The following is a 14,891-nucleotide window of genomic DNA, read 5'->3' on the forward strand; positions in this document are numbered from 1 at the left end:
GAAGGGTTTGCTTGATTTTCATGTAGTGCTCCCTGACGCCGTCTGCTTCCAGACCTTGTGGGGAAGTGCAGAGGCAGAAGCTTGGCAGAGGAAGCCAAAAGGATAAAGACAGCATGGACTGACAAACAACTTTTGCAAGGACAGACATTTGGGACACACAAGGATGTGTTCCCTACAGCCCTCCTGTGTATAAAGTGTGTCATGAGGTCCTTGGTCCTGTCGACTCTGAATGGTTCCTATGGTACTTAATTGCTTCAGAAATCGTCTCCCTCCACTTCCATTCCTGAAAGGACATTGGGAATGCCTGAGGATGGGTCTGTCTTCTCAAAGCAGCCCATTTCAAAAGCCTGCAATGGAAGGGCCATCCTTTCCTCCATTGTAGCACTGTGCCATAATGTGCTAGCTTGGGCTAGTTGTGAGGTGACAAGGCCATACACAGCTAAGACATTCAGGTGAAGCAAATAGCCTAAGCATCCAGCCTTGCAGCCACAGGAACCCTCCACATGAAAAAGAAGGACAGGGAAGCTGTCCAAGGGAAACTGAGATCAGACTGGACCACCAGATCTTTACTCTGTGTTGAGAACCAGGGAAGAGGGAGAGTGATAGAAAACCCTTGCCAGTCATTTTCTCCCTCCATCCCTCCCTTCCTCCCTCCCTCCCTCTGTTCCTCCCTCCCTGTCTCTGTCCCTCTGTCCCTCCCCCGCCCCATCACTCTCCCTCCCTCACTCCCTCCCTCCCTCTGTCCCCCCATTCCTCCATCCCATCCTCCCATTTCTCCATCAATTCTCAGTTTGGCATCTCATTCTGCGCCCACAGGTAGGCCTGGGAGCACTAGCCCTGGGAACAAATGGATGTGAAACACATCCAAAATGTTTTTACTGCATTCCTCTCTCCTCTGCTCATGCCTAGATTTCCTTCTCTTGTTTAATGCTTGTTAGCAGCAAATGGCTTTACATACTTATATCACATAAGCACAGCCAGATCGGATATCTGCCCTCCTTTCCAAGTGTACAGAGAGCTGGAGAAGGGTAAGAGCAGCACTAGTATACATAGTATTTCCAATTCATACAATCTCCACATGTTTTCTGTTCAGTTATTTCCTGCATCTGATGTGTTTTTCAAGGATTTAGTAATCCACATTGCATTAATGCCTAAGATCTGGCCCTCACCATGAACCCATGGAATCTTTTACAATCTACAATCCCTTGCAGCAAGTAATTCTCCAAGTTTCCTACCCCTTACATGAAGAGCTACATCCTTCTGGGAATACGGTACCCAGGAGTTTTGATTGATAACTCCATTTCTTTTATTGGAAGAGGTATTAAACATCCAGTCCTTTCTTACCTTCTACAAGATAAGTATGTTTCAACAGACCTTAAATATCTTCTCTCTGTGGTCCTTTCTTTCTGAATAATGATATTCAGCCTACCCAGTCCTCCCCAGACTTCACCAGCTCCAGATATTTATTCACCTGGGTTGCCCTTCAAATCCTTCCCTGTTATACTATTTCTATCCTGAGACAAGAAGACCAGGACCACTCCTTGTATTTCCTAGTGGCACAAATCATGATTTTATATAGTGGCATGGTGGCGCCATCTAAGAGTTCCCAGTATCTGCTTTGCTTTATTGACTGTTGCTGAACAGTGAGGGGAACATTTTTGTAGTGTGTCATTTCCGCCCCCCCCCCCCCCAACTCCTCCCTCTCCCCAAACCCCATCCATCCTAAGTAGTAGTGGTCAGGGTAGAGCTACTCATTCTAACTTAAGAAACTAAAAATATTTGTAGGAGCAAGAGTGTCTGCCAGAGACCCCCACCGGGATGAGTCAGGAATCTCAAGGAACAGTGGTCCACAACAATAGAACAAGACCTTTACAACAATGTTTGGATACAGAAAGATGGTAGCTAGTGACCTGGCACAGTCTGGTGAGCAGCTGGGCCAGGACCACACATAAACAATTTAATCCAGCACCTCTTTTACTGAAAATGAATAACAAAACCTTAATAAATCAACAATTACTTATTGCTGTATTTGGGGTAATAAATTCTTTAGTTTATCAGTAGCTTGTGGCTTCCACAGCATGTTCTTTGAACAGTTTGCCTTTCAGTTACATCCCCTTTCTCTCCTGAACAATAAATTAGCATTCTTTTTTTTTTTTTTTTAAGGAAGAGGGGAAAAAGAGGATATATTACAATTTTTTCAAAGCAAAAGGAAAAATGCAACATCTTTTTGACATATATCTTAAAATAATATGAGGATAACTTTCTCTGAGTGTTAGATGCCTATGCATAAATAATAAAGGATGTTATGTTATTTACAGTGTTACACAATAAACTAAGAGCGTCTCATTTAACACAATATCCATAAAGACAGTAAATAATGAAAACATCCACATATGTACAAGACATATTTACAATAGAATAGAGAATTACAAATGATGATAATTGGCCATGTTCTTTGTCTGCCCTTCTCTGCAGCATTTCATAGGTGCTTTTTTGTTTCTTACTAGAAGTAAGACCCAGGTAATTGTCAGTAGCCACACTGCAGGGCCAAGAAGCGCTCAACAGGCTGAGAGGTGTGTCCTTTGAGGAGACACCAGTTTACTATCCTGGATGCTCAGGAAACTGCTTGCAATGTGTGTGAGAGAAGCAGGGAGATGCAGCATTGTTGTTTTGGACTACTGGAAAGAAGGAGCTTTCCTGTTTCCCTGATAAAGGCAGTGATTGATCTCTTAAACCTGGGTGCGTTGGGGTGGCTCAAGTGAGGAAGGGAATGACTGGGCCAAAAGGAGGGAGTAGGCTTTTCTCTGTTGCATGAAAACCTATATAGAGCTGTAATGATTTACACCCCTTAAATATGCAGGCTATACCAGGTTGTGCACAACAAAATCTAGCTATACACTCTTGAAAGAAGCCTTTCATCTTGGAACAATTCCTGCATATAAACACATACACAGGAAAAACTCATGGCTCAAACTAAACGACATAGAAATAAACCAGGACAATCTTAACAACTCTGCCACCACTGGAATATTTCCCCCCTCTTCAAAGTATGATTCTTCTTGCCGTGACTTTCAGCCAAAGAACTGGCAAGCATCACACAGTGATGGCTCAAGGGTGTTGGGACTGCCTAGCTCAAAGGTCTGGGAAATGAAGCAAATATCCCAAGAGGGGAGCTGGCCTTTTCCATAGGCACTTGCTGGCTCTGCTCTGTGCTGCTGCAGCTTCCAGCCCCTTGGCCAGCAGGAACTGACTGCATCCTGCCAGCAGCACCTGTGGCCAGGTAGACTCACTAACTTCTGGGTGTGGACCTGACTGATGTGAAACACTCTCACAGTGTGATAAACACAAGCTGAGAGGTGAGGGTCTGTGTCCTCTTCCCGCTTCTGTGTGTGCCAAGCCAGGGCAGTTCCCGAATTCACTGCTGCATGAATTGTGCTGTAAGGCTGGGTTCTTCACAAAGATCTAAGGGCTTAGGCAGCCATATCCCCAATTGTATTTTCTTGTTCTTAGGTCCATGTGAAGTCTCCAGCCTAATTTCATGCTTGCTCTATAACACACTGTGTATATTCTGAGGGGTAGGAATAGCAGGAACTGCACAACAATTTGAGGCACTGCAACAGAAGATGTGTGACATTTTCCCTAGACCTATACCAAATAAATCTCACATGTACAGCTCCCAAGTATGGAATTGCTCCTTCATTTTGTACTGTCCCTCCACAATAACAGTGCTAGTAGTCAAATCATCTACTCAACATCAAGGCATGTTCCCTTTCTATCCTCAGTAATCTGTCTGGGCTATTATAGATACTTCAATGAGAGCTGGCCTTGTGGTTGATATATGCTGGAGGAGTTTACAAAAAACCTGTCTTATAATCTCTATTCTGCCACTAAGATGGGTGATTTTGGGGCAAATCTCTTGTTTGTCTGGCGTTCTTTTTCTGTCTTATCTGTCCTGCAAGCTCTTTGCAGTGTCAGAGGCCTACCTGAAGGGACAGATATTCAAGTGCCCAAGGAAACTCAACAGTGCAAATCTTTTGGAAACTTGTGGCCTTCATTAGGAAAGCCCACCTGACCCTCTGTACTATTGAGTTGCAGAGTTACTGGAGAGATGGATATTCTGCTGCATGGGATTGCAGATAAATAGGCATGACTAAAGGGATGAAAATGAGAATATGGCGTATAGAATTTGTAGAGAGCTTATGTTTCAGTCTGCAAAGGCAAAGTGTGTCCAAGTACATGCCAGCTAGAGAAAAATGGCAAAGGGGACTTCAGTCCACACAGTATGTATTTGCCATCTTCCACAGATTTCTCAAATAAGCAATGCCATTTCAGCCATCACAAAGCCCAAAGCTGTGATAGTTTCCTAGCCTTTTGGTTCTACCACTGACATTCCAGTGGACAACTTTGTTTCCTCTACTAAGGTGTTTGTTGTTCTTTTTCTGTTGAACCTGGTGTTCAGGAAGACTCACCTGTGATCTTACTAACGTGATATGGTTATTTATACAGTTAGGAACTCACTGATTTTTGTCTTCCTGGCAAAGATCTTCTTTTGCTATACTTTGCTTTCAGTCTCAAATCAATAGGACACTTTGTTCAACAAAACTCTTAGGCACATGCTTAACTTTTTGCAAGTGCTGGATGTGTCAAGGAGAGTCTAGCACATGCTGAAGTTAACTTTTGCTGGGATTAGCATAAGCATATGCTTGAACAATTTACTGAGTTGGGACTTTTGTACCTCAGGTTTGCATCTCACAAATTTTCCTTGATGTATTTCTCTTCATTTAACTAGGACCAGAATGTGGCCCAAAGGATGAGTGTAGTTTGGCTGAAATTATTTTTGTCTTGACAGGGCTCTTATTTAGAGCTCAGTAATACCTGTAAAACACATGTTCTCATTTTCAGAATCCCCAGAGTCTAGGAAAAACATTTGTTTTCCACATCAATCCTGAGTCAATGCTGTGCCAACTGAACACACAACAAAAAATCAAAAGTATAGAAGAGGCAGAGTGACCCTGACTAAACTGATAGGAATTCAGTGCAAAAGAGTCCATTTGCTTCTGTCTGGATGGATGCATCTGCTCCAGCACTGACAGCATCCTTGTTCACTACTAGTCAATGACTTCAAGACTGTCACTGGCTATATAAACACTGATATTAAGAAGTCACACATGGGTTACTAGGGCTGTAACTCACATGGTGTGCTTGCCTTCATAAATGGGCTCTGCATCAGCCTTGCCTCTCTCAACCCAAGTAATGGAGTCAGTAAAGGTGAGTGGAAATAAACTCCACACATCTGCTTTGTCCCTCCTACGTGCCTATACTTTTTAACCATTCAGCAAATCATGTTCTTCTTCCCTGAAAGGCTTTTCTTTGTCCAAGAGTAAGCCTTACTCCAACAGCAACTCTAACAAGGTATTGCTAGACGCTTGTCAGGGTTCTTTCTGAGGAAGGAAAAAAGGGGAAGAAAATTGAGTGGAAACAAAAGAATAAGTCATGTATTAGAAATCAACATTAAGAAATAGAGGTGAAAACTGATTGCACTTTTATTAGTGGCATTTGTTTTCCAGCTAGATCTCTTCCTTGCTTGATTACAGATATCTATTATATTTGCCCCATTAACATAAACTAATATAAATGTTTTTTTTTTTTTCTTTTTTCTTCTTTTTTTTTTTTTTTTTTTGTTTGAATAGAGTATTGGGTTCAAAGCCTCAGCTAACTTAAACCCATTTCCTAAGGGATAACTAGAACAATTAATATCTGGAAAATAATGAAATTGCAGCTCCTAGTGATTACAAGCTGACCTCTGATTAATAATATATTTGGTTTAAAATCACAGTATTACTTTCTTTCTATAAGTAACATTACTTAATGCAGGCTGGCGCTTTTTTTTGTTTGTATGTTTTTTGTTATCCTGCTGTAATTAATAGTAGCATGCTGTTGGATCTACTATTATCCCAGTGCTCAAAGAAGCAAACCTTTTGGCTGGCAGAGAGCAGACAAAACTCATCTCATATACGGAAAGCAAATAAAAGTTCTCATATAATAAACTTTTTTTTAAAACTTTTTTTTTTATCTTTTTTTTTAATCTTTTTTTTTCCTTTCTGACTCTGTGTGAGTGTATATGTGTGTTTTTCTGGTGGAGTAGGGTGAGAGTGCCATTACAGGGCTTTCTGATTTCGAGACTCTACAGCAAGCGACCAGAGGGACTTCTGCAATTCTTGCAAATCATACATCCAGTCATTATAATGCAGTGCACAAAAAAGCTAGGACAACTGGGGGTTAAAAGGTTTTGCAAAATACTATGGGACAGCCATCATTGTAACTGTACAAAACTTGCTCTCAACTTAACATAACATAAAGGCACCATTGATATCTTTCCCCATTTTTGAAATACTGTAAAAAATTGCTACATATGGCACATAACACATTTGTACATACGTATATTTAATTTATAAAAGTTTTCTTCCCCTCCTGTTTCCTATCAGCGGAATTGCTAAAATAAAATAAATTGTTTAATTTAAAGGTGGAATACTTCATTATATAAAATAAAGTTTTACATGTGAATCTATGTGTTTTATGTTTTATACAGCAATAGGGTCTTGGTTAGCTATCACACTGGACAACCTTGCTTGTAACTCTTCTGGTGTGGAGAAGCGGTTTGCCGGGTTAGTCCTGGTTTCAGCCAGCCGGAAGGCAGTGGCTGGCTCCAGACCGGTTGCCCCGGGGTTCGGTATGCTCAGGAACGGTGTATCCTCACCTATTCTTTCATCTTCCGTTTCGGTCTCAGAGCTGCTGCTCTCAGAGCTTGTGTCAGAGTCCACTTCCACCCTGCTGGAAATGTGGCCGTTGGGCTTTGTTCTTTTGACCCTCCGGCTGTTGGTGAGTTTCTTTGGAGGCTCCTGTGCTGGTTCGTACTCCTGCGTGGTCTCGTACTCCTCATCCTCCACGATCCGCAGAGGACTTGGTGGCAGGCTGTTGCTCTCATGGGTGGCATTGTGGTGAAAGGAGTTGAACTGCTGAAGGTGGTGGTCGTACTTCTCATGCAGCTGCAGCGGAGTCACCAGGAGCAGAGGTCGCTCCTCTTCTATGAAGGGACTCACCGCCACTGAAGGGATGGAGATGGTCAAGCTGGAAGCCGGTGGTGACATTGTGGAGGGGCGGGACTTGGGAGAAGTTGGAGTGTGAAAATCAACGGGTGACATGCGAGCTGGTGTGGTCATAGCTGAGACATACCTGAAGAAAAGAGATGGGGACAGATTGCGAGCACAGGAGCAGTGGTCACCTGTAAAAACAGCAGCTCATGTGGACTGGTAGAGAAGTGGCAGGGATTCCCTTAAGATCCCCAGCATCCTCACACAGGGCTGCTAAGGAACCTTTCCTCTTCCTATTAATCCTATAAACTGCTGACTTCTGGGACTCTGGGCAAAAACATATGAAAGCAGGAGGAGCATAGCAAAACTCCCAGATCCCAGCCATGGAGATGCTGTAAATTTTTTACCAGAATAACTTTCTGGAATGAATCCAGGAATAGGATTCAGAGACAGACAGGCTGCCAGAAACAAAATGCATTTGCAAGTATTTTCTCAAAAGGAAAACAGCTGCTGCACTTCTGGAAGGCTTTGACCAGAATCTGGGGTACATGCAAACAGACAGGGGGAAAGAAAGGAAGGGAACTGAAGGACAGTCCTCTTGGGGCTTCACCCTCTTCTGGCAACCAAACTGTCTCAGGCTAGGGAGGAAAGTAATGTTTGGATAAAATATAGAGCCAGATTCTGCTAATTTTAATCACCAAGGGTAGTCAGAGAAGCATTTGTGCTGCTCCACTCCTGGGTGCTAGTTACCCTGGCTGGTAGATCTATCTGCAAAGAAGCACAGAGTATCATTTGTCCTCATATGGGAACAAATGCTGAAAGACAGGATTGTCTGGCCTAGTGCCCATGATTTCTCTGCAAAATTTGTCCCTGTTCCTGCAGAAAGGGTAGTGGTCAGAAGTGATTTCTGAAAATGAAGCTTAGGTGCCATTACAGAGTTTGTCCCAAAGAAACAGAACAAAAAATGTGAAGCTCTCAACTAGTTTTAATCAGTAGACATGCTATGAGGTCATGTGGATTCATGCTGGGTGAAGATCTGCCTAAAACCGCTTGATCAAAAGCACAGTGCCCAGCAAAACACTTTGCATAGTCTGGCTTTGCTTTTATTCTTATCCTAAATTCACCTGCCTGAATTTTGTCTGTATCTAAAGTTAAAATCATTCTGAGCACCATCACAGGCCCATTGAGAAAAGCTATATGTCTATGACTGATGTAGTTATTTAGTTTTTTAGCAGTGGTTTATTTATCTGAGCCTGAAATTACCGAAATAAACCTGAATCCATCTTTCCTATCCAATCTATGACTCAGTTGCACATATTAGACTTGATAAAAATGGAGTTACAGGAAATGGGAGAAAATGGGATGGATTCTGGACAGATGTGCAGCAGCATAAATTGATTTCACTAGAGGCGCATCGATTGCACATTGATTTACATGAACTGAGGAGCAAGAGAAAGGAAAAAAACAAATCTGGAGTTATGCATATGAATTAATCATGTTGGTTAAGCAAAGGGCAATGAATAGGTCTGTGCATTGGATGAATTAAGTAATTTTTTCTGCTTCCATGAGTGAGCTTTTCATATTTTTAATGGCATTGTCTGAAAAACTGAAGCCTTTCTACTTTCCCAGTTGGTACACTGTTGGATATATGTCTTTATGACACACTGGATTTTAGCTAAACTGGTTCTGTTAACCCATTGAGTTGGTTAAATGTGTTCAAAGTACGGTGCGGGCTTCCAACGGTGTCAAGTTACTCATATTGAAGGGTTGTGCCTTCACACATTTCTGGTCTATTCCCCCACACCCTAACAGGCCAGTGCTAACTAGCTGCTGTCTGCAATCTGAGGCTCAGAGGCTGAATTTGTGCAGCCCTAGCCCATCCTGAAAGGAAGGTTAAAAGGTGATTGATTTATTCAGCTTCATGGCCAACTGTGCTGGCTCAGTGAAAGGGGATCAGAGTGCACCCATGGCCATTCAGCACACATTAACTTGTTATATGCTGCCAGCTTCGCCACATAGTCCAGCCTTTTGTGCAGAGACAGTGTTTTTTGATCTTCTCTCCTGTAAGACAGCTAAGGACATCCAAGATAAAACTGCTTGTGCCCTCTGTTTGTGTACACAGGTGGCAGGGCATGGGATCCAGCAAACGTATGGGTAACGCAAAACAATCTCTTGTAATGTCTATTCAATTTAATTTGAAAATTGAGGAAATGCAGCCTTGGTCTACCAATTCACAGTACAGCAACATGTGATGGCTTCAGGAAGTAATTTGTCAGCTCCTACATTCCTTTATGTTTCTGAGTAATTTTTAGTTCCAAGTAACTCTCACTTTCTCCCTTATATACACAAGCCATCTCAGGAACAATTGGCAATGTATTTCCTGGTTGCTAAAAAAAGATGAGGCCTGCAATTAATGCCCAGGGAACTATCATCTCCCACGTTCCAAATTTGTGATTGCGTCAGGCACAGGCAAGGATGTCAATGCCTGATGAATTATCACAGAAATGTTGCTGCTATTGACCTATAGTACAACCTTCAAGAGACACAATAATTGATGAAATGCCTTCTTTCTTCTCAGAGAAACAAAAAGGAATATGGTCTCCCCTCTCGCCCAGCACCACGCTCCCAGTTAAATCTAAACGGTTCGTATTAGAATGATGCTTTGGGTGTCCCATGCAATGCAGGCAGACAGCAAGAATGGTCTTCACTCCTCACATGCAGATGCCCAAATATACTAAGCTGTACTACTCACCAGTGGCAGGCGGGTGGCCGTGCATCCTGCTCGGTTCCCAGGCAGGAGACAACATGGTATTTACTGTTACAGGTCCTGATCCAGCAAAGCACTTAAGCACATGCTGAGCTCTACCCATGTGAGTAATCTTGCTGATTTCAGTGGGCCTACTTGCACAATTAAAAGATAATCTTGTCAAAGTGCTCTGCTGGATTGGAGCCATGGCTGTTTATGTCATGTGAGCCACGTATCTTCAAATTAAATTCCATGGTAAATAACACAAAATTTTTAATGAAAGGGTAGTTTATTATTCTTGGTGGTACTACACTCAGGGTCCTTCCTCAGTGGGCCCTCTTCCTGCTGCTCAGCAGTTGTTTGTGTGGCAGAGGGAGTACCACAGAAATGGCATTTGCCGTACGTGCACATTCATTTTTCTGAAAACCACAACTTGTCTCCTACACAACTCAGTCTCCATGGGTTGCCAAAAATGCAGCCAGTCATCATGGACACTCCACAAGGCCAAATCCCTTGTGATTTCGAAGTCCTCAGAGAACTGGTCCATAACCTTTTGTTTTCATTTTCTTCTGCCTATGATTCTGGGGCAAAAAGCTCTTTTAGAATGTCCTGCTTCTTCTCAATCTTTCTATTGCTGTTCTGGGGCCATCTTGATCTAAAATGCTAGCCTAAACCTGAACAGGATTTTTTTAGTTAAAGTTTTTTTGTGACTGATGTACTTCTAGGCAGACCTTAGGAGCTGATGAACCAATCTTTGAAGAGAAAAAAATTACTTGGTTGGAAAACTCCTGGCCAGTTTTATTTATAACTATTCCTGATTTAATAATGACCTGAGTCCTTCTGGCTTGCACTTTGTATTCCTTGCTTTTATTTAATATATGGTTAAGGGGAGTTCAGGAGCTAGAACCCTCCAGAAAGTAGGTGGCGGCATAATTTCTATATTGCTTAGGAGTCCTTAGGGTCCTCCTCCTGTGGATCAAAACATTACTTTCTCTCTGCAAAATCTCTCAGTCTTCTCACTTGCATCTTCTAAGAAATTGGTAATTAGGCAAAGTTCTGTTGATAGTTTTCAGTGGAAATTTCTGACTAATTACTCCAATGGAGCTTTTCCAAGTGTGAACTGCTGGCTAATAGGACTAAATTCAGCAGAGGCAAGAAGGGAAGAAATTCTTTTGGTGGACTTTAAGCTACTACTCAGCTCTCCACCTTTATGAATAAGGAGATGCATGCCCTATGTGAACAGCTGCACTGTAGCATTTTCTCCTGTGCTCCCAAGCTTTGGAACCATCTGGGAAAACACCAGGTCTTGCCAGCTGAAAGCAACGGGGCGGTGTGTCCTACCTTTCACTGTGAGGAGAGTCTCGGTAGGAATCGGGGGTCTCTCTCGCGTGCCGGAGGAAGCTGTTGCCTTCCCGTGGCCCGCCGATGCCGTTGAGGCGGCCCCGGGGCCCTGCTGGGCTGGCGTGCCTGCTGTTCTCCATGGAGGAGCTGACGAGCACCGAGTGGCTTTCAGAGAGGATGCTTTCAGTGTGGCCATTACTCCAGCTGGAGAGCAGCAACCAGGAAAAGAGAAAGGGGGAGTGTGGGAGTGGGCTTTGGTGGCAACTGTGTAAGAGCAGAAGTTTGGCCAGGGAAAGGAGGGGCCCTGTGGCCACACAGGATCTGCGGCATAACCTTTGGGATGGTAAGTGGAGCTGCAGAGTTTAGCAAACTTTATGAATCCACAGGAATCAAGGTGATTTTGCATGTATGGATAAAAGCAGAGGGAAGGAGGGTTCTCCAGTCATTAGAACTGCCCCTGATTTAGCAATTTGCATATACTAAAATTCAGTGTGACAGTATTGGAATGCCATTCAGACAATAAAGGTCTTTATAAATTCCTGGGAAGATAATAAATGAGGTGATATGATATCAAATATTGTTAGCCTTAAAATGAAAACACTATGAAGGGAGCACAGATCTCCCCTGCTTTGTTGTTTTACACATTTTTGGGTTTTACCACAGCAACAGATCAGGTATTACAGCTGCTATTTGCCTTCCCCCACCAGTACCTGTGGCTAGGTGTCTGGGTGACTGTCACGGAGTGATGTGTTGTTGAGGTGTAGTGGCTTGTAGAAAACGAGGTCTCTGTTTCTCGCTCGATGACATGCTCACCGGAAATTACATTTTTCGAAACGTACTGCTGAGAAAACCCAGACAAACCTCAGGTTTACCAACTGCAATTCACAGCACATTTGTAGACATAATTCCCAATCCCTCCTTCCCAGATTTCAACCTTTTACATGTGCCAAAGCACAAATTTTGTCACCTAAATACATGCAGAAACTACTGACACACTTGAGGACACTCATGTACACCTCTGTGTACATAGCCCATCCAGACTCAAAATAGGAGGAGACAAATGATTAAAGGTCTGCATCCCACACAAGTTATAAAAATGTAATTTACAAGGGAATGAGAAGTCCCAATAGACAGATGTGTGGAAAAGCAACCTCCTGTTACCATCAGATACACCAAAGAGGATGGTGTATCTGATGGAGAGGATGGCAGCCATTTGCGAGAGCGATTTTTTCTCTGTGGAGAAAGCCAAGAGAAATCAGTCACTAGCCTGCAGCAGCAGGTAGATGTTTAAAAGCTGTGGGGTGAGCTTTGCTGTGGCACAGGCAGCCTAGGCTGAACATGTGCAGTGAAACCTACATTGACGAGCTGTACGTTATCGGGCGGTGGGTTGGGGTGGTGCGGTCCATTGGCCATGTTCATCACGTTGTTCCTTTCCGAGCGCAGGCTCTGCCGAAGGCGGTCGTGCAACTTTTTCCTCTGCTTCCTGTGCATGAAACACAGAAACAATTTTAATAGACAGACAAAAGGAGAGCAGCTGCGCCTTTCAGCATATTGATGTTGGTGATAATAACGTAACATCGCTTTTTTTGCCAGAATTTTCTCGACTGCTACTAGAGCTCAAAGTAACTCTCAAAACCACAGGTCTAATTGCAGCTGGAGCTGTGGGGACCTGCACAGGGGGAAAGATATTTGGGAGTCATCAGGACAAAGGGGGACAGGAATAAGTGAGAGGAAAAGGGAAGCCATTCCTAAGCAGTGTTCTGTCTCAGGAGGAGAACTTTTCTGCACTCAGAAGGGAGGGGGGAGAGATTTTAACTCAGACACCTTGACACCCTCACAAGGGCCAAGGCAAAACTTCTGACTGCCCATCAAGTCACACCTCTCCATTCACCACAGGGAGCTAAGGTGTCTGTGCCTCAGAACTTGGCTGCAGACACTGGAACAGGGTCTTTGTGATGGGGCACTTACACATTTTTTTGGGATTCATCCCCTACCTCAACAGTGTACTTCAAATACATAAATGTGTTATAGAAGAGTGCAGATGAAGCCTCAGAAGTCCAAAGTGAGAGTATATGGCATAGGACTGAGCCTCCAGACTTCCTGGCAGCTCTGGAACGTTTAGTTTCAGCAACATCAGATTTGCTCTGAAGCCTAAAGATCACCGGGTGGATGCCATGGGTGCTAAAGCATTTAGTAGAACTATCCACGTACTAAAGACATGATCTCTGACTGACTTTGATGCTTCTGCTGTCTCCTGCCCTTAGCTGCTATTTCTCTACTTGCTAACAACATGTAAGTCCAATGTGGAGTGCCTGAGGGAGCTGGGGCTGTTCAGCCTGAAGGAAAAGAGTCTCAGGGTTACCTTCTCACTCTCTACAACTGCCTGAAAGGAGGCTGTAGCCAGGTGAGGGGGTGGTGTCTTCTCCCAGGCAAGTAGCAACAAGACAAGAAGAAATGGCCTCAAGCTGTGCCAGGAGAGGTTCAGGTTGGACATCAGGAGGAATTTCTTCATGTAAAGCACTGGTTATTAAACATTGGAACGGACTGCTCAGAGGGGTGGTGGAGTCACCCTCCCGGGGGATGCTCAAGAAATGACTGGTCACTTAGTGCCATGGTCTAGCTGATAAGGTAGTGGTCATTCAAAGGTTGGACACATTCTCACAGGTTCTTTCCAACCTAAATGATTCCATGATTCTGTAATCCTTCCAGCTCTCTTCAGAAGTACTTTTCAGAAGATCATTACATGCTGTCAGCAGCAAAACTTACAGCATAGTAAAACCTGGCTATGCAGAACACACTAATTAAAACACCAAAACACATAACCAGAGAAAGGGCTATTCAATTTCAGACTTAATTTCTAAATACTACCCAGTTTTCTCTCATTATATTGGAGAACTTCCACCACACTGTCACAGAAACCACGGCAGTGAAAGGAGGATGCAGGCTTCAACACACTCTGGAATGCATATGACTTTGGCTGTGGCAAAAGCTAAAATGCCAAGCTGTAAGCAGAAATGCAGATCGTGATGGCAGGGTAGGACAGTGTAAGAGATAACTATTTTCAATCCTGTTTTGAACTCAGGGTGACTATTTCAAGTTTTATAAAAAGGGAGGAGTGAGGGAGGGCAATGAATATTGATAGTCATGAAGGCCTAGAGACAATGAAAACATGATCTGACAGACAGCATTTTACATATTTTCGCTGTGTGTATGTGCCTGGATAGTGGAAAATGCTTAATTTATATCATATCACATATGTGAATGGCATACACAGATACATCTGTCTTGGAAATGCTCCTGTCTCAGAAGGATACACTCTGTGGTTCATGTGGACTTTATGCTTTGAGGATAACCAGGCATCATCTTAGGACATGTAAGCAGTTAAGGTGTATAGACAGCGCAGTGCCAGGAGATATTTGAGCTACCCAAAGACCTGCTGGGCTGAGAAGCAGCACTCAACCGAGGTTTTAACTTGATTTCACAGCTCCCCTTCATGAGGCTCTGGAGACCTTGTGAGCTGAGAACAATCTGAATTCCTTAACATGGTAGAGAAAGCGAGCTCTAGAAGGAGTCTGAGTTTGTCATCTACAGGACTGAAATCCTGGCACATGTAACCAGGGAATCTGTCCCTAGAAATCTGCATTATTCCCACCTTCAGTGACCAGTGTATTTGAATTTGCATGCTTTTGTGCTGTTTGTCCTGTAGTAAAAGG

The 14,891-nt window shown here is 43.4% G+C and overlaps 1 protein-coding gene across 11 annotated transcripts in view; it reads right to left on the bottom strand.

The window, feature by feature from the left end:
- Positions 1 to 2,002: 2,002 nt before the first annotated feature.
- The window catches only part of NRG1 (neuregulin 1), a 176,555-nt gene continuing 163,666 nt past the window's right edge, over positions 2,003 to 14,891 (bottom strand). For 9 of the 11 annotated variants that reach the window (XM_059837057.1, XM_059837056.1, XM_059837054.1 and 6 more), the window contains 4 exons: positions 12,535 to 12,661; positions 11,889 to 12,019; positions 11,179 to 11,382; positions 2,003 to 7,233 (listed from right to left, as the gene is read on the bottom strand). In XM_059837057.1, coding sequence (XP_059693040.1) covers positions 6,582 to 7,233; positions 11,179 to 11,382; positions 11,889 to 12,019; positions 12,535 to 12,661 — 1,114 coding nt within the window. In that variant the 3' untranslated portion in view covers positions 2,003 to 6,581. The remainder of the gene's footprint in view (positions 7,234 to 11,178; positions 11,383 to 11,888; positions 12,020 to 12,534; positions 12,662 to 14,891) is intronic. The other 2 variants (XM_059837052.1, XM_059837058.1) reach the window with 2 other exon arrangements.

Source organism: Haemorhous mexicanus, chromosome Z (genome assembly GCF_027477595.1).
Source record: "Haemorhous mexicanus isolate bHaeMex1 chromosome Z, bHaeMex1.pri, whole genome shotgun sequence".
Classification (NCBI taxonomy): Eukaryota; Metazoa; Chordata; class Aves; order Passeriformes; family Fringillidae; genus Haemorhous; species Haemorhous mexicanus.